The 23,317-nt window shown below is 39.6% G+C and overlaps 1 protein-coding gene across 5 annotated transcripts in view; it reads right to left on the reverse strand.

Moving 5' to 3' along the window:
* utrn (utrophin) overlaps positions 1–23,317 on the reverse strand; it is a 160,033-nt gene that overhangs the window by 105,708 nt on the left and 31,008 nt on the right. For all 5 annotated transcript variants that reach the window (XM_077551971.1, XM_077551970.1, XM_077551973.1 and 2 more), the window contains 31 exons: positions 22,399–22,643; positions 22,144–22,303; positions 21,091–21,209; positions 19,221–19,358; positions 17,288–17,401; positions 16,999–17,154; positions 16,740–16,910; positions 16,208–16,411; positions 16,006–16,140; positions 14,817–14,966; positions 13,196–13,357; positions 12,912–13,043; positions 12,121–12,294; positions 11,854–12,009; positions 11,502–11,672; positions 10,143–10,322; positions 9,934–10,062; positions 9,271–9,441; positions 9,114–9,170; positions 8,429–8,572; positions 8,042–8,179; positions 7,856–7,942; positions 7,213–7,386; positions 6,937–7,109; positions 5,403–5,553; positions 4,287–4,462; positions 3,856–3,994; positions 3,460–3,609; positions 2,481–2,633; positions 1,380–1,481; positions 1,073–1,196 (listed from right to left, as the gene is read on the reverse strand). In XM_077551971.1, coding sequence (XP_077408097.1) covers positions 1,073–1,196; positions 1,380–1,481; positions 2,481–2,633; positions 3,460–3,609; positions 3,856–3,994; positions 4,287–4,462; positions 5,403–5,553; positions 6,937–7,109; positions 7,213–7,386; positions 7,856–7,942; positions 8,042–8,179; positions 8,429–8,572; positions 9,114–9,170; positions 9,271–9,441; positions 9,934–10,062; positions 10,143–10,322; positions 11,502–11,672; positions 11,854–12,009; positions 12,121–12,294; positions 12,912–13,043; positions 13,196–13,357; positions 14,817–14,966; positions 16,006–16,140; positions 16,208–16,411; positions 16,740–16,910; positions 16,999–17,154; positions 17,288–17,401; positions 19,221–19,358; positions 21,091–21,209; positions 22,144–22,303; positions 22,399–22,643 — 4,635 coding nt within the window. The remainder of the gene's footprint in view (positions 1–1,072; positions 1,197–1,379; positions 1,482–2,480; positions 2,634–3,459; positions 3,610–3,855; positions 3,995–4,286; positions 4,463–5,402; positions 5,554–6,936; positions 7,110–7,212; positions 7,387–7,855; positions 7,943–8,041; positions 8,180–8,428; positions 8,573–9,113; positions 9,171–9,270; positions 9,442–9,933; positions 10,063–10,142; positions 10,323–11,501; positions 11,673–11,853; positions 12,010–12,120; positions 12,295–12,911; positions 13,044–13,195; positions 13,358–14,816; positions 14,967–16,005; positions 16,141–16,207; positions 16,412–16,739; positions 16,911–16,998; positions 17,155–17,287; positions 17,402–19,220; positions 19,359–21,090; positions 21,210–22,143; positions 22,304–22,398; positions 22,644–23,317) is intronic.

Raw genomic sequence — 23,317 nt, forward strand, 5'->3', positions numbered from 1 at the left:
TTTCGCCCTAATCCTAAATTAGGGAATAAAGGGTTAAAATTGAAAAAACATATATTTTGGTGTTCAGTGAATTTATAGCAGTCATTTAATGTATAATTCATAATTATAAAAAATAATAAAAATATTTATAAAAATATTTTTTTAAAAAAAAGAAGAAAAGGGTTCTTGGGTTCTCCAGGGTTAAATGTGCTGTCCCAGTGCGTGGGAGCAAAACAAATAATTTTTTATATTTTCACCTAAAACGGGGATAGGACTGGAATATTTCCCCCCAAGATAAACAAGGGTTCACTGTAAAGTGTACACGTGTTTAAGGAAAAATGATAGCACGAATATTAAAGTTGTTCTTGAACGTAAGCGCCAAATGGTGATGAATGATGCTCTGCGACGACAGCATCTGATTTGTAATTTCAGCACGTGCTTTTCATGCTGGGAAATTAAAGCGCGCCTTCTCCCCATTACTTGTTACCACTAAATGGTTGTGTTTCTCATATGCTGCTGATGATTCATGGGAAAGGGGACGCAAATGCGTTGAATAATGCAGCGTGTAATAATGAAACCGTGGAATCTCTAAAGCGGATGGCTTGAAATCGAACAAATTATTATAAATAGAAATAAAACCAAAATTTAAGTATACTTGGTTGAATGCAAAAAATTAATAAATAAATAATGTAAACATTAAAAATAGTCTTTATTTACGACAAACAGCACTGTATTGTCTAAAACCTTAATAAAACTAATAAAAGAAAATGTAATGAAACAAACTTGTTGCACAAAGTGTAATTATTGTATGTACTGTAGTATTAGTGTGCTATCAAGGGGTGTGGCTTAGGAACTGGAGTCTGATTGGCCGTTTCCTCTGCGTGCGAGTGTGAGCTGTGGCCTACAGCAGCTCCTTGTGAATGTTCTCATTTTGCATTTTTGGCTCACAAAAAAAAGAGAAAAAAAATGGATTAAGCGACGTCTGGAAAAAAAAAATCATTAAAGCACTCGTGACCATTAATAATGTTAAAAAATTCTAATTTCACACATTATTTCCCACTGCAAGTTGTGTAAAAACAAGAGTGCCGTTCACCAAGTTGCTGATGCTCCACAACACGAGTGTGGTGCAGCGTCCACGGGGAGACGTGCGCCTGCAGAGACTCCCTCAGTCGACCATCCAGAACTTTCCAATCGGCCGCCAGCTGCTCCACCTTGCTCTGCGTGTGCGCGCCATGAAACATTCAAAGGGTGAGATGAGGAACAGCGCTTTAATAAAACAGCCAATTAAGTCGCATTCAGTTCCAGGAGGGAAAATGACCTGCTGCAATACGATGTAATTACACAGTATTGTGGATTTAGGAGGGATTCTTGAATAAATCACAGTACTAGGCGGCGGGAACCTTTTCATGAGGGGACAGCTGCTGGCGTCTCTGCAGCTCAATGGAGTGGGCCAGAAGGTCCTCTAGGTCCTTCTTCCGGTCTTTCATGGAGACGTCCAAAGCCTGAGATCAATCAAAGAGGGTTCAAGGGATGGCTCATCGTTTACTAATATCAAACAATAATGCCAGTGAGTATTGTTATATGTTGTGTTTATATGTGTTGCTGCTGCAGAAGTTTGAATGTGTACATTTACCATAACATCTAAACTAATACTGTTCTGTTCGCCTTGTCTATAACATTTCACATTATATGCTAGCATTAAGCTAGCACGGTTTGGTGGACCATATTGGGTGTCAGTTTTTAAAGTTTCTTTTTTCCGTTTACTCAAAGTGATGTTATATGGCAGTCTTTCATTTCTTGCTTTTGATTGACTGCCAGAGTCTTAAAAAAACCTGACTTTTTAAAAATGTTACTTAAAAAAAAAAAGGTTAAATTAAAAAAAAATAATGAATAGATATAACATATATATATATATATATATATATATATATATATATATATATATATATATATATATATATAGTACCTGGCAATTTGATTCATATCACTATTCATAGTTCACGATTCAATTCGATAACTATTAATCCCGATACGAATCTATTAATTGATTAATGCGATTTTTTATTTATTTTTACAAAAATTTAGAAAATACCAATCAGTAAACTTGTACATGTACATTGTAAGATTTGTATGAAAATGTATTTATTTATCTGAAAATTCTGGCTTATAAGTGAGCCACTGCATTTAACAAACAGGTTGCAGTCTGTTTCATGTTTGAACAGCACTGAAATTAAAATATTAAGGCTTAATATAACATTCTTTCATGGCTAATGTGTAAATCCTAACCCTAAGTAAGACGTTTTGTTGAATATTCACGTAAAAAATTGATGTTTAAAAATCGATTCGACATGCGGCCGAGAATTGCACGCTGTAATATCGCGATATATTGCCAAATCGATTTTTTCTAACACCCCTAATATATATACATACATACATATACACACATACACATATACATATACATATATACACCTACACACGCAGACCACCGTATATGGTACCTGCGCTTGGCCTGGACTCAAGCCTCGGTTTGTGATGGTCTGGTGCGTGATGACAACCCAGTCGGTGAGCCGGTTCATTTTGTCGCGGAAGTGGGCGTGACTCTGCAGGTTGGCTTCCACCTGACCCACCTTGTCCAACAACTCGTGGGTTACCTGCAGTTTGAGATTGAAAAGAGGAATAATTGATGACTTGAGAGAAGAAGAATATAGATTAACATTTCATCATTGTGGTTACATCATATTCCTAAAGTGTTTCTCCAAAGTCTTCGAGCCGTGAGTGATTTAATAAAAGCGGAAATGCATCGGCATGCACTTAACTTAGTGGCTGACCAGTTCCTTCTGCATTGAAGCATTACAATTTTGAAAGGCGTATTTAGAATGTATCAAACCTAACTGTTTTACTTGTATTGTCTAAAAAAAAATTTTTTTTTAAAGCCAGACAAAGTCTTGAGATCATATGATAATGCACGGATCCCGTAGAGTGAGTTATGAGGTGGAGTTTTACAACAGACAATTGAGTGTTCAAGAGAGTTAATAGATTTGCTTTCAAGCTATTTTCATCACTTTAAATTGATTAATAATGCACAAAAAGAACAAGTAACGTTGGGAGTGACCACTAATTTTGTGGAAAAAATATTAAAATAGTCATATTTGGGCATACAAGGTTTCCATCCGACAGAGAGTTCAAAATAGCTATTTGGCACAAAGATACCGCAAGATGGCGTCAAAGCACTATTTTTATTTTAGACAAAGCTTTGGGCGCCATCTTCTGGCATCTTCGGGTGCCTCTGAAAGAACAAAAAAAAAAAAAAGAATAGGCAAGATTTTCAGCAGATAACGGAGAATATTAGGTTTTGGCCTTAAAATAAAATTTAAAAAGAATTTTCCCATTTGCTCATAGAAAAAAACTGCTAATTAGTTGCACTAATATATTTGACGTGCTGCACCTAATGCATCGTAACATTACAGTTCATCCCACCTTGCTCCAGTTGAGGTTGATGGCCCGCAGTTTGCCCACGTGGTGGTCTCTGCTCTGCGGACTCACGGCGGGACTGGCCAGGATCTGCGGGGCGTGTTTGTTGAGCCAGCCGAGGTGTTCATTCTGCGCGTCCATCTCCATTGCCAAGGCCTGTGAGGGAACACACTCGGGTCGTTTATCTCATCAAGCGCTATTGATCTCAAGGAAGGTAATCACGTTGGCCTCAGTAGAACAAATGGTGAAGAAAAAAACCTAGGCTGAAACGCTTGTCAGTTAGAGAAAAAAAAAAAGGATAGTGGCTTTTGCTCCAATAGACACCCTGCTTCAATTAGTCGACCATCTCCGGAATTGAAAAACATATATAGCAGTTATATATATAAATAATCGTGTGCCTACTTTGAGTTCTCTAAGGTTCTGGTCAGTGGAGGAGACAGGAAGCGTGACAAAGGCATTTTCCGCCTGCTGCAGCCATGAAGCCAAATCCTCGCTTCGCCTCATCAGGTCCGCCAGGGCTGGATCCCCTGCAGCTGGCAGCCTGCACGTGCACAAGCATAGACACATTATTTACCCAGATTAGGATCTCTATTTCCCCCCAGGTTGCCGACTTAATCCTGAAATTTACATTTAAATTACCATTGGCAACTAATTGACCGCACCGATAAGGAAACAAAGAGGATGGGCAGGAAGTGCTGACCTCGATTGCTGTACTACACTGGAAATTTGAAACTTTGAATCGTAATCCAGTTACGGAAATGACGGCGTTACAAGTATATAATCGCCATCGTGTCTCTTCATCTACATCAAATCCACGACGACTCCATGAATACCTGCGCTGTCGGTCCGCGGCCTGGCGGTTCACAGCCTTCCAGCGCTGACTCAGGGCATGGAGCTTCTCTTCCAGCAGAGGGCCGTCTGGAGACGACAACTGGCTGGTGATGCGCTCTCCTGTGCGGGTAAGATCGGCCAGGATGGCCTTGTGGCTTGCAAGGCCTTCCTCTAAATCCTGAGGGAAGAAAAAGATACATTCTAAACCGATTCCTACAAATAGATGTCCCTGTAAAGTGAAAATTAAAGCCTGAAGCGCGTGCACTCACAGCTGACAATGAGGCGCTCTAAAGCATTTCATATTAATAAAAAAAAAAAAACACAAAAAAAAAACCTTTTCTTTCAAACTACATTTCAGTTCAAGTCTAACCAACATTTCATAAATACCAAGTCAAAGTCAAGTCGTTTATAAACGTTGGCCAAGATCAAAAATCCCGTGCCTCTGCTAATTGGTGTCACTTAATCCCCTCGCTCCATCTTAAAACCTGTGAAAATGCGTGTAAACAACTTGTGTAGCTCAAGCTTTACAAACCACACAAAGACGCCGTCTCATCTTCTCGTGTGCATAATGAATTTGAATCGATTGTAGTTGTTTGTTTAATAGACGCAGTATAGAAACAACACGGCTCCGCAGGGAATGGAGTTGAATTATCAAAGAGCGGCAAATAATTCAAACAGTAATGCCATATCTTGGGGATAACGATCATGCTTTGAACTCCTATTAATTGAGAATTCATCACACCGGATGTACCGTATGTAATTTAGGATTTGTCTAGGTCATCCAAAAATAGGCAAACAAATGATATAATTAAAAGAAAATAACAGAACAACAGACAACCGGCAGGGGATTTTCCCACAAAATTTAATTGTTTCTTAAACTCTCAGGAAGACTCCAAGTAGTCTATTTGTTCAATTTTTACACCAATTTAAAGATGACTGTTTGTGAAATGTACTGTAACACTGAGCCGAAATACACAATAATTCCGCCTATTCAAAAATGTGGAACACATTTAGGGAGAATTTTTTATTTTTTTTTTAATTTAACTTCATGAATGATGCTGTCTTCATGTTACTGTGTTCACAAGAATGGAAAACAAGCATCAACGCCTTCCACTGACCTCCTGGTGGCGCCGTGCTGAGTCCAAGTCCAACTGTCCCTCAGGACCAACGCCGTCCGACAGCAGCCTCTCGGTGTCGGTCAGCCGCTGGCTCATGTCATTCATGTCGCAGTGGAACTGCCTCCACTCCTCAACGGCGCAGTCAAAGTTCCTGCACAACCAAATACTTGACTTTACTTGGCGTGACGGTTTAACAGAGAGCCAGACAAGTATGAGTGAATTTAAGGGGAAGCCAACCCCCCAAAAAATTCTTGACAAAAATATGGTCGAAATACGATATTTTGTTTTTTGTGTTAGTGGAAAATAAGTTAAGCAGCAAAATCCGGTGCCATTTTGTCACTTGCTGTCGAGTGAAAATGACATCATAGTTGCTAAGGTCTCAGGTAACAACCAATCACAGCTTAGCTTCGGAAAACAGGTGCACTGTGATTGGTCGTTGCCTGAGCCCTGAGCAATAGTGATATCATCTTAAGTCGACAGCAAGTGGCAAAATGGCCGCCACCTGAGACGGATAAAAATGGCTGGATTTTGCTGCATAATTCATATTCCACAAATGCAATATTCATCAAAATGTCATGTTTAGACTAGTGAGGTCACATATATTATTGTAAAGAAATGTTTAAGGTTGACTGCCCCTTTAAAGGTCAAACAGCTTTACTCATCATTAACTATACTATTTATGTAGCTAAATTTAAATAAATATGAATATACTTCAAAATATTTGTACTTTATTATAAATCATATATGTCTGGAGAACATTTTAAATCCACTTACAAATAAGGAAATGTCACTAAACTCTCGCTAAATTCCTGTTGAAGAGCCGAAGAAAAATTTGCATGTTGAATAAATCAACAGGAGGCTTGAACTGCCCCCGACAGAAAAAACATTTTTCTAAGGTGCTGATGGACCATATGAGTTTTATTTCCTGTAGTGCAGCAAATGTAATCTGTTAAAGGGAGCACTGAGGAAATGAGTTTTGGATGAGTAACCTGATACAATGAACTCCATTTGTTTGGCTTTTAATGATGCCCCCAAGTTGGTGTGATTACTGTGAGATCACCTTCTTGGTTTATCTAATAGTATTCCAGAAAATAGTTTGCATTGCAATAGATTTCTTATGTTAGCGAGGTGGCAAATGCAAAAAAAAAAAACCTAGTAACATTTTACAACATTTACTCTATCTACCTACCTTGCTACCTAGCTAGCTAGCAAGCTACCTTGCTACCTAGCTAGCTAGCAAGCTACCTTGCTACCTATCTAGCTAGCAAGCTACCTTGTTATCTATCTAGCTAGCCGCTAGCAAGCGAGCGATCTATCTACGTGTCTGCCTGTCTGCCCACCCGTCCGTCCAATTCCAATTTATTTATTTAGCACAATTTAAAAACAGTGCAAGGAGGGAAGTAAGCTGAAATGGCTTATACAAGATTCTACTCCATACTCAGAGGGTCATATTAAATTTAAACAAAAAAAAAAATCGAGACCTATCGATCTATCCATCCTTTCATCTAAAATTGAATATTTCAATGTTGCTCACCCTTTACGCTGGTTGTACATGCGGTTGAGGCGGTCCCACTCGGCGTTGAGTTGCGTGAGAGCGTCTTCAGTCTGGGAGACCTCAGCGGGCGACGCGTGCTGGATGACGTCCGGCTGGCGCTCGTGGATTTCGGCCACCCGCTCGCCCAGCCGCTCCAGGTTTTCGCTGATGGTCTGAAGGAAAGGAAATGAATGACAAGCGCACTGGGGGTTAAAGTGATGTTATAGAATCAACACATAACAAATTAAATTGAAATTCATAGTTAGTGTGACGGACCCTGAGCGTGTCCTCCTGGCTGGAGAAGTCTTCGTAGAGCCCCCCGCTGAGCTCGGAGGAGTTGAGCAGCAGCTCGTTGTCGGCCATGGCCAGCAGCAGTTTGTTGACATCCAGGAGGTAGCCCGACGGGCTGTGTGAAGAAATGCGGCCGCGGTCCACCACGGACTGCACATCCTGCATCACACGCACATAAACAAATCAAACAATTACAGTGGCATATAGCCAGCATCAAAAATGTCATTTTCTTTTGCTGTAAAAACTATAAAGAAAAAAACACAGCAAGCTATCATGAAATAAGTGGAATGATTTAAAGCAAAATATGACTGAGGATGTGTTTGAATCAATCCTTAAGAGCAGTTAAGACATCTCAAACTCTCAGTGAACAGTATAGCCATATGTCCGTCTTATACTGCCCCAAGTGGCCAAGGAAGATATAACAGAAAGAGCAGCACAATGACTATTCAATAGATGAAGTGTGACAAAACCTGTTTTAATTCTTTTTCATTCGATTTAATTATGTCATTACTCATTTCAAGGCGCTACTTTTTTTTTTCTTGGGGTAGTTAATATTTTATTAAAAGAAACACCGTAACAGCAAGTGGGTCACGCTGAACTGAAACAAAAGCGATCAAACTGAGCTCACCTGAGGCGGAATGTCTCTTATCTGCTGCGTGATCATATGGGAAGATGATTCTACGTCGAGCTGCCTGCTTCTCAGCACCCTCAACTCCTAAAAAACCCAAACACACCAATTAACAGCAGTACAAAGGGTGAGATCTAAAAAATAAAATAAAATTAAAAATTAAAAAAAAAACAGTGTGTGTCTAACCCTGTGTGAAGAGTACTGGTTCTGGAGCCGGACCAGCAGGATCTTCAGTTCCTCCCTCTGGACCTCGTCAGACGTTTGCTGGAGCAGATCTTCTCCTCGTCTCAGCAGGTTTTCTACGCTGGCTTTCTCCTCATCCATCTGGACACCAGGCAAGCCAGGAGAAGGAAAAAAAAATTGCATAAGCAGCCGAGAGAACAAAGAGAAGAGACTTATCATTCCAAGCCACTAACAGGCTTCCTGACTGGGACATTGACCTCGCTTCCGATTGGCCGGCTTTGCGCCACTAACGTGATTGGCGCCATAAACCTTGATAAGGAACAATTTGTTTCCGCGTCGGCTTTCTCGAAAAGAAAAACATCAAAGTTCTCGAACCCAATGCAACGCTACCTTGTCGTCGTCGGGGATGGTTGCAGGTTCCTGCTGCAGAGTCCTGAGCGTGTCCTGGAGCTCGGCCTGGAATTCCTGCACCTCGTCGGGGAGCGCAGCTTCAGTCTGAGTCTCCACTGACGTCTCCAGGTTATGAAGAACAGGCTAAAGAAAAAGAAAAATCTGTTATTATTAAATTATGTTTATTACATGTAGCACAGACACTGTCAAAAATTCCCCAAATTAGGGACATCTACCGGCAAGGATCCGGGGTGTACCTAATGTTTTGGCCAACAAGGCCAGGCCATTTGGGAAGCCGACAGACAAGAATCCAGAATGTACCTAATGTTTTGGCCAATATGACCGTCTCATTTGACAAGAACCGGGGGTGTGCCTAATGTTTTGGCCAATAAGGCCGTCTCATTTGATAAGCCTACAGACAAGAATCCAGAATGTACCTAAGGTTTTTGCCCAAAATAAAAACGGTACTTATGTAGTACATTCCATATATGTGGTTGGTGAATTTTCTGTCCAATCAGATTGAGGCCTTCATGCGTTGCCATGTTACACTAATATGCCAAAAGGCCTTTCGATTCAGTTGTGTTGTGTTACCCAATTTGAGGAATATCGCTTGTCATTTAGTTTATTTCTACTATGCAAGGTGGTGGTTAGCAAGAAGATAATGTAGTGCGTGTGGTCACTGCACCTGCTGAGGTACTTGCTGGTTCACGTCCACACCTACTGACTCCAAGCTGGTCATCATCTGCATGAAAACAGTTAACAATTAATTTCCTGAAAGCTTCCAGTAAAAGGCTAACTGTAAAACTACTACTGTAATGATAATACTTGTTCTTATTTTGTACCTGTGCAGTTTTGATGTGCTGCGAGACTTTGTCGAAGTTGCAGTTGAGCTCGGCCAGTTTGGGCTCCACCACGTCTCGGCAGGCGGGCCCCCGGCTCGTCATCAGGATGACGGCCTGGTCCCTCACATTGTCCACGCGCATCCCGACGTCCTCCAACTCCTCCAGCATGTTCTGATGACAAAGCGCCACGTGGTTATACACAACTGTCGTGTGATTCATTGTTTTGCGCACCGTCATTTTGAAGATTTTTTATTTATATATATTTTTTTTTATTACCCGCAGTAAATTCACTGTATTGTTATCATCATAATATTTGTCTACACGGTTAGTTTATCTCCTTACAGCTCGTGACTCAAAACCTGTCAGCCACGTTGTCAGCTAAAGCCAGCAGCTAATTGGCATACTGTCTTCTTGTCTCAAATTAACCAAAGCTCCTACATTGTTACTAACAACATTTATTTTCATTGGCTGTTTAACAACAGTTTGGCAATGACACAATGTACTCTAGGGAGCGGTAGTGTTCTTGTAGTAATTAACAGCTGTTCATTTGTGATTAAAAAAAAATATCAAGAAAAAAAACATGCACGCCTCAGGAGAACATAGAAAGGCTACACAGAAACGTCAAAGCAGAGATTCGAACCCAGGGCCCATGCATTTTCTTACCTTGACCACCTTTTCCCGCTCGGCCGGCTCCAGGCGCTCCGCCTCGTCCAGATGGATCTGAGTCTGGTAGAGCCATGTGCTGATATGGGCCAAGTTCTCATCAAAGATTTCCACCTCGTTCTGGTGGCTCTGCATCAGCATATTAGATTGGTGAAGCAGCATTGGGCTCACCATCTATTAGTTGATTTATTTAATATTGTTGCACTTACCAGCACAGCACTGAGCCAGTCCTCAATCCACGTGCGGACTTGGCCCCAGGACTCATTGAGGCCGCAGAGTTTGTCCTCCAGTTGCGTCTCGCTGCCCTCCACCAGGGCCTGTAGCCCACCGCTGGTCTCCGTCAGACTGGAAAGCTCCGGCTGACGGCGCTCAGACTCCTTTAGAAGGCCCTGGTGTCGCCACAAAACAGCGGATTAGTGTTTTATTATGATTATAAAAGCTGTATCCGTATTTGCATAGATAATAATGATAGTAAAGGGTGTAGAACATTCTCCTGAGCGTCCAACTGGTTTATGGGGCACCCTACTGGCCAAAAGTAGAAAGAACAGGTTGCAGGGAGCCATTAAATTAAATTAAATTAATTGACCTTGTTTTACTTGACTTTATATTGTCTATAATGTCTCTTAAAAGCTTCACAATGCAATAAAAACGAATGGCAAATAATAACAATAATTATTTATCAACAATATGTTGTAATTTAATATAATTTCTAAACACATGGAAGATTTCTAGATATATGACAAGTGTAAATAATAATTTCTGAATAAAAATCGATTGCTAATACATAAGTGAGGTTTTAATGAATATTTTAATAAGTGATGATGAACAACATTTAACTGTATATCTATATTTCTAAAGGTATTACAATAGTAATTTCTAAATGTATAATGATGATAATGGCGATAGTAATAATTATCATTATTATTATGATAATAATGTCAAACCGCACTATAACAAAATAAACTGAATAATAATGATCACTAAAATAAAATAAATTATGATTAGATAAAGTGACTTTTGATCCACTACAATTAATGTTCTTTAAAATAAAAAAAATACACCTGTATTCTTATAAGTTAATGTCCTCTGAAAAATATTGTTAGTTTTTTATAGTAGAGCTGTTAGCCCAGGAAAGAAATTCCCTTGAAAAAGTATGACCATTTTTCTTGAAAATATTAAATGTTAATCTTGTAATATTATAATTTTTCTCTCCAAAAAATAACAAGTTTTTTTTTTTTTTTTTTTTACTATTATTAGTATTATCTAAGGCTGTAGTTGAGGGCCAAAACTGCCAAAATAAAAATCAATCAATCACTAATGTGAAAATAAAAGCAGATACCTCAATTGAATAACATTTCCTTGTGTATTTTATGCCGACATGTCTGCAGCGCATATACCTGTATATATATTTAATTTTCGAATTATATTTTTCATATTCAATTTGATTGTAACTTTATTTTTTTATTTGAGGAGTTGTTGTCCTCCATAGCAAAAACAGCATCCGATACAACGACGACAACATTAATGAAAATAAATAATAATAATGATCTGTATAAGTATGTGCTCACATTAGCCCAGCCAATCTCAGCATCGATGTCTGCCGGCATGTCTCCGCTGTTGTTTTTCTGCTGGAGCGCAGCCTCACTGGTTGTCAGCCACTCCTGCAGGGCGGCGCTTTCATTGTGGAACTTCTGCGACAGAGACAAGGCTTTTTCCAAGTCCTGCTTTCCTTCCGTTACCTAAAGAAGAAATAAAACAACACACATTAGAGCATTCCTACCTTCGATGTAGTGGCAGTTTGAAGGTTTACAGTAATATCTATGGTAATTTATGTTACACTATTACATGTTAGCATTAATCAATTTCTTTTTTTTCAATTTCATGTAAATGGTCAGCTATTAAGGTTTGGCTTCACTGTACCTGTGCCCCCAGGTCATTGTAAAGTAGTTTGAGAGCAGTCAGCTGCTCATCCATGGCCTTGGGGTTCTCCGTCTGCTGTTTCTGTACAATCTGTCGACCCGTTTTGATCACCGTCTCCACCTCCAGTTTCACCTCACTCAGCAACTTGTACAGTTTCTGCACAATCACGAAAAAGGGAAATGAGCACGGGGAGACAATCAGCGCAATACGCAGTGATACCTTGACTTCCCAAATGTACTGTACAAATCATAAGAAATCTTGTCTCACCATGCAGCCATTCAGGTGGGACTGGATCTTCTCTGGCTCCAAATCCCTGACATCCAGAATGTGCAGCTCGGCCTTGGCGCCGTCTAGAACCCTCTTGCAGTCCAACATGCGCTGCTCAAAGTTAGCGGGCTTTTGGAACAGCTGGTACTTTGTGGAAATCTCTCGCAGTTTCCTCTACAAGAAAATAATAAAAGAAGAAGAAAAAATGTAAGACATTCTTTAACTCATTCACTGCCATTGACGGCTATAGACGTCAAAAAATTAATTTAAACTATTTCTATTAGTTTAACATTTTTTCCACTTTTGCTAACAAGAGTATGAAAACCTAGAAAAAAATGTATTGTAAATTTAGAACATATATAACATTTGTGATTAATCGTTAGTTAACTAGTGAAGTCATGTGATTAATTACAATTAAAAAAAATATATAAAAAAAAATCGCCTGACCGGCCTAATTTAAAAACAAATATTAAAAATAAGGGGCGTTTAATAGTAATTAAACGCATGATAATTTTATATCGGTTATAAATGTACCCCCAAAAATTCTATGTTTTCATAAAAAATGAAATGAAATGAAAAAAATGTTAAACTAATAGAAATAGTTCACATGAATTTTTGACGTCTATAGTCGTCAATGGCAGTGAATGAGTTAATTGCTAAGTGCATTAAAAACTACAGACATGAGTTTTACACAGGTGATGAATTAGAGCCTGATTTAAAAGAATAAAATGAAGTGTGCTGTGACAGAAGACGTGCAGTGCCGAGTAAATACCAGGAGGGGGCAGCGTTACCTGAAGCTGATCCAGCATGGTGCCACCTTTGGCAGCTTTGCCATCAGCAACCGGCGGTGGCAAGTTGGCCACGTTCCTCCTCCGCATCTCCTCCACCGTCACTTCGTGTGTTGCAATCTCTGCCCCGATATTCTGGGGAGGGAAAAAAATGTCAGATTCAAATTCAGACCATTTTCAACTTCAAGTCTTCATTACATTACAACAATCAATTCAGTTCAGGTTCAGCATTCACACGCAGTTAATTCAAATATTGCAAGTCGTCTCCCACTTGTGCGGCGGCGTACCTGCGCCTCCTGCGGAAGCTGGAAGGCGTCGATGCGGTCGGTCAGATAGGAAGTGAGCGTGTGGTCCAGCTGAGAAAGAGACTCCTGGAGGGCCTGCAGTGCCTCTTCGTTCTCCTTCAGTGCCACCAGCTGCTGCTCCAGACCCGACTGCCTGTTGGTAGCCTGGAAACAGGAGGTCAACATTTCATTGAAATGTGGTTCATTAGGGTCAAAACAACATATATCCATCCACTTTCTATTCCGCTTGTCCCAATTATGTTCCATATTAGCATTAGGGTAGCATTGAGATATTATACGTTGATTTTATGGTTTGGTTGAACATTTGGGTGTTTAAATATATAATTTTGGATTCTCCCTTCGTTTATGAAGCAATTTCACAGTCACCTTCAACTAAAATACTCAAAACACCCACACTTTACCTCTTATTTGGAGAACTGCGGGAGCTACTTGGGGCAGTATAATAAGACATATACAGATAGAAATTCGTGAATGAGACGAGACTAGGAATTAGAAGAATAAAAAATTGCCATTAATTTCAACTAAATTTAAGGGGAAATTATATATTGGGAGATATAGGACTTTCTTTAAAGTTATCCGTCACTTTTATGTATCAAAATACTAGTGATATAGGTACTTGGTATCGGTGACTACTCAAGAGTTGAGTACTCGTACTGGTAACGCTCTGGAAAAAAAAGTGGTGGCAAACATCACTATTCCTTGCCGTGTGTTTGTTAATGTTGACTTTTTACTTTGCGTTATGAGCCAAACAATCGGCCAATTATTTTCCCCTTAAATCGTTAACGAAGAAAACTGAGTTTGAAAAGTTTCAGACGCTGTGAAAGTACCCTGAATGCACCATTTTGCTTACGTAGCATTAGCAACTAGCAAGTGTGAAGCGTATGTTATTCTGGTGTCCCATAGTCCTTTAAGCTGTTTAATGACACCGCAATTGGAGTTAACTGTAAAACTAAACACATGACGTTAAGAATTACACCCACTGTATATTTAAATACAAAACATGCTTTGTTTTTAAAACACTGCTAGCCTAGCGCTAACACTAAAAGTGAAGGGAGGATCCCATTCAAATGCTAACAGGAAGTTAGCATTGACTTCGGGAGTGTTTTTCCTTCACATAACAAATATCCACAAACAAATCTTGTGGGAACACATACCCACAGATTAGATAACAATACGTAAAGGCACAAATTCTTCCCAATGTGTGAAAAATTTGTTATTTTAATAGAATAGTGAAAATAACACAAGATAAAAATATATAAATGAAAAGGTTAATGTTTTACAGTAGTTGTAAACAAGTAAGAATGGTTTTATTATTGACACATAAATCTATACAATAACCTTGTATATTTCATGACATTTTTTGTTAGGGTCATACTATGAACTTGTCATTCAAAGCAGATCATTTTAATAGCGAGTTTGTGCGTAAGTGACACACATTGAAAGGGAATTGGGCATAGGGGTAATTTTATGCATTATATATATTTTTAAATAATTGGCAGATTAATCGGTAATCAGTAAAAAAAAATTCTCCCAAAAACCTGTATCGGCCTCAAAAAATGCATATCGGTTGGGCCCTAATATTTCATTGTTAGTAAGAGCTCACCTGGTTGTTGAGTTGCGCATAGCGAGAATTGAAGGCCTCGAGTTTCTCGCCGATGAGCTCATCCAAGATGCCGCCGTCGATCAGCGTCTGACCAAGCTCTCGGATTTGTGTGCGGTTGTCCGCCGGATGACGGAGCACGCTCTCCAAGCTCTGGCATGTGATTGGACGAGAAAGTCGAGAGTGAGAACGCGAACAAATACATCAAGCAACATTGAGGAAAATGGTGAAAGCTGAACAAGGGGTTGGGAAAGAAGTGAGAGAGAATGGACGCTCATCGTTTAGTGGACTTTTTCTTGAGGGGTGATTTGTCTTGAAGGGTCTTCATTATTTTTTTGAACAATGGGGCAGCATAGGGTGAAGCACAGTGTGAAGCTAAGTGACTTTGACAGTGATGCTGCGGGCAGGCTACAGATATAGCAACCAGCCAGACATCGGCTCCGAGCTAGACTTTCTGCAAGAGTGTACACCATGAAGACAAAAGTCTTGGGACACACTTACCAGGACATTTGAAACAATTGTCTGCTATTCTAATCATTAAGGCATGTTTGCATGGTGCACTGGGGAAGAACTCGATCAAGCAATGGATATTTAAACACAAAATTGTAGCAACAAATGTTGACATATACTCACAAAAACATATTGCTGGCATCGGGCAAAACCTCATAAATGTCAATTTTGTGAATTGATTGTGTTATACTGCCCCCTTAGGTGGTCAAGAAGTTCACACCAAAAGGAGTGACAATGAATTAATCATGATCTAAGCCAGCTGGGATAGGCTCCAGCTCCATAAAAAAATTTAATCGCCTGACGGGCCTAATTAAAAAAATATATTAAAAATAAGGGGCGTTTAATAGTAAAAAAAAAATTTTTATTGTAATTAATCGCATTATTTCAATAGCTAACTAATCACAAATTGTATATCTGTTCTAAATGTACAATAAAAAAAATCTAGGTTTTCATACTCTTGTTAATAAAAATGGGGAAAAAATGGGAAACTAATAGAAAAAGTTCAAATTAATATTTGACGTCTATAGCCGTGATTGGCAGTGAATGAGTTGATTCTTTATAAACTGGTATTTAGGTTGTTTAAACTACATCAACTGTACTCCAAACTAGTGATATGACCACTGGATCTCCAGCTGAGTCACAAGTAGGTGCCAATGCAAGTGTGTCCATGGGATGTTTGTACCTCGAGTGCTTCATGGACCACTTCGGTGCTTTCTGGTAGACTTTCCGTGGCTTGGACCTTCTCCTCCAAGGCGTTGAGCCAGCCTTGCTCAATGTCCAAGTACTGCAGCAGCTCCATCCAACATGACCACACCTCCTGCATTACATGCAAAGTTATATGCACGATTTGAGTGATTCCCAACCAGAGTTGCAGGTTGGCGTACCTCCAGGGTGTGGCACTTGCTCTTGAGACGATCGCAGAGCTTGTGGTAGTTGCCCAGAACGTCCTCTAGTTGTGCCGTCAGTCCCTGCCCGCCGCTTCCTCCTCCACCACCACCAGGGGGTGCCGTCCTGGACACCAACAGGTTGATGCTGTCCTTCAGGATCTTCACTTTCACTTCTTTCTGTAGCACGTCCTCTTTAGCCCTCTATTAACACATACATTGAGAGTCAAAGCTTGTTTATTATTATTATTTTATTTTATATTGTATTTTTTGTTGTTCCGTGTATGCAATAGTTGTTTAAGGGTTTACCTACACTAACATGCTAAGTTTGTCAGCCTGTCTATGGCATTTCACATTATATGTTAGCATTAGGCTATGTGACTTTCATAAAACAAAATGATATAGTTTAGTGGAACATTTGAGTGTTTTGATTTTCCCTGGAGTGTCTGGAATGTATCTCCCCGTGATAAACGGGGGTTCATTGTGTTTATGAAAAAAATGCATTCACGCTTCTGTGTCACCACCCTCTCACCTTCATTTCATCCAGCGCCGTCTCAAGCTCCTCCGGACTCTTATACTCAAAGTCTCTCATTAGGAACTCCTCGTCCACTTGAGCTATCCACTCCTGCATCTCTGCCAAGTCTTTCTTCAGATTCACCTGCTTCTCTTGACTCTCTAATAAACGAACCTGCTGGCTCAGCAACTGCAAAACAGGTGTAAATTGTTATTGGAAAAAAAAATAGATCAAAAGCTCACAAATTATGGCCCACGAACGAGTAAAAAGTTTCTACCTGTTTCGAAAGCGATTCCAATCGACTTCGGAATGCTTCCGCCGTATCCTGCCCCCACTTGGCCAGCCCCGGTATCGCAGCCGCCTGCACGGCATTCACATTCTCGTCCATCTGCTTCAACGCACCCTGCACGGACTCCATCTCGTTCACATACTCCTGCATCAAAGTTGACTTTTTATTGACACTGTCTAAATGATGCACTACATATTCTTAAATTGCCTTAACTTGTAAATTGGATACAACTGTTCCTAATATTGTGTCCGGTGAGAGTAAGAGTAATTTTTCTGACCTTGCAGTGACTCAATTCTTCCTGCATGCTGTGCGCGTCGCTCGACCTCGACGCATCTCGGGACAAAAGCTCCTGAACGGCCTCCAACCAGCGTTCCACCTTCGCCATCCGCACCTGAACGCAACGTCACTATATGATTGTACATTACCACCACTACAGTAAACACCTATATTATGAAGTGATCCGTTGTTTTTTTTGTTTTTTATAGCCTCTTCCAGTCAGGGCCGTTTCTAGCTTCATGGGGGCCCTAGGCAAGATGCTGTTTGGGGGCCCCTAGTTCGCCAAACTACAATGAAGACATTCCTAACCCTTTAGATGGTCTCCTAAGAAACCACATTCTATTAGACTTTATGAATAAAACAGACTACAGTTAAATTTAAACATCTTAAGTTAACAGTCATTTTTACATCAATAAATAAAACAGCTTTTGAGTTTTTAGACAAATGTTTAATTTAAATAAAATGCAGCAAAACAAATCTATTTTAAAGTGCAATAAGAAAAACAAACAAACTTAAAAAAGCTCCGTAGGTTATCAAGCAAATAGACCATGAGTGAATATTCCTATTTTTTTAATTACAGTAATATTGCAGTAATACAGAATATTAAAAGTAATCTGTTTTTATATTTAAAAAAAAAAAAAAGTGATGTACAGTCTTTTTCAAGCTTGTACCCAATTACAAATTTGTCACTTTTAAGCATTTTCTACAACAATTTACATATTTTACTAGTTAAACTAGGTGCTGGCCAAAGGAAGGTTAACGTCTATAAATAAATGCCAGAGGCTAGCGAGCTGGCTAGCAAAACAAATAAACTTGCTAAAAATAAAATAAAATGGAGTTTCGCCTCCAACTATCCATCACCATCAAGTGCCAACCTTTCTCCTTTGACCGTTTTTTCTTCAGTTTTCTTTTTGTTCCGTTTTTTCGCGTCCCTGAGATAAATTATTTTTAATGCCATTACGGTTTTGTTTAGTACTCTCGCTAACGGGAAAGGAAGATCAGATGTCAATCATTCTCACACAGTTAGAGACGTAGAGGCTCTATGTCACTAATTGTGTGACACAAAAAAACACCAGCCACTGCTTATCATCACAGTTTATTTTATTTATAACCTATGTTTATTTTTTTAAGTATAAAATGCATGTAATAAACAAATATTAGAGACAGATAAAGACAGGACATTTTTATCGTCCTCAGATAAGACTACACATAGAGCTTGGGGGGCCCCTGGTGGCTTGGGGGCCCTAGGCAGCCGGCTACTTAGCCTATAGCAAGAAACGGCTATGCTTACAGAACAGAAGCAAGTTTGAATTTTGAGTAACATGCCTGCATTGAAGTATCACTAAGCTCTAACGCAATCAAGAGCAAGAAGAAGGGGCAAAGAAGGACCCCAACTAAGTTCCAGTAATAGTTATGTTTGAAGGTTTAGAAACACTGAAATATCAATGCCAATTTCCGCTTCGCTTTATAGGTTAGCATGGAGCTATCTGACTTTTGTAGAACAAAATTTCATGGTGTGGTTAAACATGTTGATGTTTGGATATACAATGTTTAATTTTCTCCGTTTTACACTAAGCTTCAACAAAACAGCTTGAAGCATGCACGCTTAGCCTCTTATTTGGAGAAGTATGAGCGAGACAATGAAACAGGCGCTTTGAGATACAAGTTAAATTCATTCCGTGACCACCCTCATAACCTAAAACAATTGTATCTCAAATTATCTTTCCCCATTTAAACGAATAGAAAAGCAATCAATCCATTCCAACTAACCCCCCCCTAAAAAAAAAAGAATTTGTGCAGCATTCGCTCATCAATAATACTCAGCAATACTTTAATAAAACCTACAGTAATGACAATTAAATAGAAAGTAAAAAACTGAAATTTCTTTTTTGATTTTTTTTCCCTCCAGGGGTTCAAAAGATGAGCTCTTTTACCTGATTGTCCTTCATGCTTCCCAGGATGCACTTGAGCGTTCCCAACTCCTCACGGGCCTTGGTGGACAGCTGAGTCCACCTTTGCTGTTCCGCGGGATGCGACGCTTGTTGCGTTTGTTCAATGTCCAGACACAAACCCTGGAAAGGAAAAAAAGTCGTTTAAATTATTACTATAAGAGCAAATTGTCTTGCTGCAATTATTAGAGAGATACTGAAGAGAAGATATCAATTTTACATTGTTCTTGAATTTCAGGTACACCCAGCGACAAAATTAAAAGGTCTTTTTTTTTTCATGATGAGTCCCTTTTAATCATTTAATCTGGCATTGTAAACCTCTGAAACTTATCATTCGGCCTTGAGCCACAATGTGTTGTGTCATGTGACTTTATATTGTCATGTTTCCTTGACACTGAAATGTGTGTTGCATGTCAGGGCACGGTGCCCAGAATGTGCCAACTACCCACCGGCCCCCACCTCGCCGGCAATGCCGCCATAACAAGAGCTCAGACTGAGCCGCATTCCAATGCAGGATAAAAAAGAAAAAGAAAAAAAAAGAGGGAGACATGAGTAGTAAGCAAAAATGGAAAAAGTACTTCTGTACTTAAGTAGATGTACAGGTAAAAGTATATAAAGACTGCTAATATAAGTATAAGAAAAAAGTACAGATAGAAATTTGTGTACAAATACAATATCTGTTTTCATAACTTCAAACGGAAACAAAAATCTGTTTTCAAATGTAGAGAGTAAAAGCAAAAAGGAGACCAACAGATAAATGCAGAATGATACCTGTAACTTAAATACAGTAAAAGCATTTGTACTTGGTTATTTTCCCCACCACTGACAATGACACACACACACACAGAATACAATGCACTTGTACAAACGTGTCTCTTTTGATCCAGGGGTCCGATACAGTGCAGAAAGAAGCGAGGGGCTGACAAAAGGCAGCTGATGGCTGTTGGAAATGATGATGTCATGGATGGATAAACATACTGTACACACAGGAAGACCACTGAACAAAAAAAAAACTAAACATCTGCTGAACGAGACTTTTGTTTTCTCAGCTGCGGATAAAACCTAAGAATCAAATATACAATGGAAGAACTACTGATATTTCTACCATAAATATGGAGAAGGGTCAGTTAGTCATTAGTAAGCGCAAATATTACTTATAACAGTGTATGTTTTGTTAGCAAGCTAGTTAGCTAACGACTTAGCTAGTTAATTAGCTAGCTAACGTATGGTGACTGTTGTATTTATAGCTATACTGGTTATTGCCAAAATGTGTATAAGTCAGTCAGCCGGTCAGTAAGTGAAAATACTATTTCGAAAAGTGTATGTTTTTGTTTGTTAGTTAGTCAGAGAGTAGATACTTGCTTAGTTTACAGTATAATTGTTATATATTGTTATATAATTATAGCTATTTGATTTAATAATGCTCAAAATTATATGTCAGTCTTTCAGTCAAGTGTAAAAACTATTCACCAGTTAGTTAGTTAGTATGAAGCACCAATAAGAACAAAAAGATGTTTTGATTCTATTTAGTTAGCCAGTTGGGTGGTCAGTTTTTGTTAAAAAAAAAAAAAAACTACAAAACCCTTGTTTTCATCATAATTTAAAATAATTAACAAAGTTAGTCAGTCTGTCAGTATGTTTTTTTGTAAGTGCAAATCAAATCATTTATTTCAAATTTTTGGCCCGAGAGGCCATTCAAATTTGGACCAATTTAAGGAAGTAACCCTCCATATTCAGCAAATGGTGGGACTGAAAAAAACAGCAGTGCATATACAATATATACAATATGAAGTGGTATTTTTGTTTGTGAAAAAAGAGCATATGTTAATCTGCTCAATGATTTAAAGAAACTCACCTGTGCTCGCTGCACCGCCGCCTCAGTGGTGGCAACGTCGCTGATTCCTCGTCTCAGTGCGGCCAGCCTGGCCTCCAGCCCCTCCACCAGAAGAGATCGAGTCTTGATGGCCTCCAGAGCTAGAAATTGGATGACGGCACGGAGATGACATTGTCACGCATGCTTTTCCACCACACGGGGGCAGCGAGATGTTTTGAGTAGTGCGCATGTGTGGGGTTTCCCATCCCGTTTTAGGTTTGACAGCTTGTATAGTTAACACAGCCAATCATTACGCTGCTAAGGGGACAACAAAAAAAAATAAATACATGAGATGATGACATCTTGTTCGTCTTCATAACTTGTCTTTCTTCCTACCTAGTCATTAGTTGGTGATTTCATGGATGTTTACATAAAGCGTATCCAGAAAGTATTCATGCTGGAATTGAGGCGGCTTAACGGCTGATGCGAACAAAGGTGCTTAAATTCTTATACAGTGGGGAATTGAATCTATTTTGAATTATGGCTGTAACATTGCAAACGTTTAAAACATTTTCCAGATGCACGCTATACAGAGTTGTGATGGAGCCAAGGAGGGACATAAAGACGAGAGAAAAGCCAGAGCAGAAACAGAATAGATTTTCCGTGGCTCTTATCCAACTTTCTTTGCTGGAGTCCAGAAAGCAAAAGAATGCAAAGCAAGCACACACCTGGGCCTGAGGTCTGGAGGTATCACCTTACAAAAGTCATTGTAGCGGAGCCCATCATTTACTAGAAGTTTTCTCTTTTTTTTCTGTCAAATGAGAGGAATAAAATCCCTGCCAAGATGTTTGAAAAGACAAAGGACGTCCCTCTTAATCAATGAGGGATTAGCCTAAAGTCCTTGGTTCGCTCCTGAATCTTAATTAATTTTTTGCTGCTTTTATTTTGGTAACTTTCGATTTGAGCTGTCAGGCAAATGCTGATGTTGGTCTGACACGTTTGTCCACATGTAGACTGCTCCTCTGGTGAGCTTTTGTTACACTTTCATGTTTATGAGTCCATGTTGTACACGTGTGACTTATGAAGAAGGGTTACCTTGACTGGCCTTTTGCTGTTTGTTCTGTAGTCGCTGCGAGGTGGAGGCGTGATGTGACGACACGAGCACAGTGCTGTCTTTCAAAGAAGGCAGCGACTCCACATCTGCGCAAATCTGTTTCAATTGTGTACTCAGCGCACTGAGAGGGACGAGTCGGGACTAAAGGGACAAACACACATACCAGGGGATCATGAAACTTTTTTTTGTTTAGTTGTTTTTTTTCCCCACTTATGATAAATAGATGTTTATCGTACCTGACATTCTTCACTCAGGCTCCTGAGTTGCCCGCTGTCGCACTTTTCTACAGCACAAGTGGAGTCCAGCCATCCATCCAGTTCATCCAAGACCCGATCCAGTCCTGCGAGTTCGGCCGACAGGGCCTTAAACCGAGTCTGGGCGTCTACTCGGTCGCGGGCCGCCTGCAACTCCCTTGCGCATGCATCCATTTCGGTCTGGATCAGATCCACGTCCGCCCGCACGGAGTCCATATGCACGCCCTCTGAAGGCGCACAAGAAAAACAATCAAATGAGATGCTTAACACATTCAAACCCAAAAACGTATAAATATGTTTTTAATACTTTGTCCTTCACTCCCAAAAACGTATTTATACGTTTTTGTGTGTTTTAAATGCTATAGCATACAGGCTTTGGTACAGCTTTTGACATGAAAAGTCGCTTAAAGCAATGGTAGTTATTACAAAAAACAGCCAACAGGTGGCAACAGAGTATAAAAGATCAACCAGGGCCAAGTTGCAACAAACTCTGTTTCCCATTGTTTTCAACAGGTTTGTGAATAACGATTAAACGTAGCTATATTCTAATGCTAATTGCGGCAAAACAGAAACAGACACAAACGTGCTTTTTTTTTCCTGATGAAAGAAGAGACTCTAATCTTTCTTTTGAGAGGTTCCATGTTTTTACAGAAATAGAACAGAATATTCTGTGGACCTTGCAAAATCCAGTAAAATAGCAGCGAAGCAGCGAAGGGGGTTGCTTCAGTAAAAATGGCTGGGAGTGAAAGAGTTAAGGATCTTTTTATTTTTTTCATCCAAATGTAGGATTTTTTTTTAAAGTTCACCCATACATGGTCTTAGCCAATCAGAAGCAGTAAGAAAGCAATCTACGGAAAAGGCACAGTTGGTAAATTGTGCAAACTAGTGATAATTAAATTAA

This window comes from Vanacampus margaritifer, chromosome 19 (genome assembly GCF_051991255.1).
Source record: "Vanacampus margaritifer isolate UIUO_Vmar chromosome 19, RoL_Vmar_1.0, whole genome shotgun sequence".
Lineage (NCBI taxonomy): Eukaryota > Metazoa > Chordata > Actinopteri > Syngnathiformes > Syngnathidae > Vanacampus > Vanacampus margaritifer.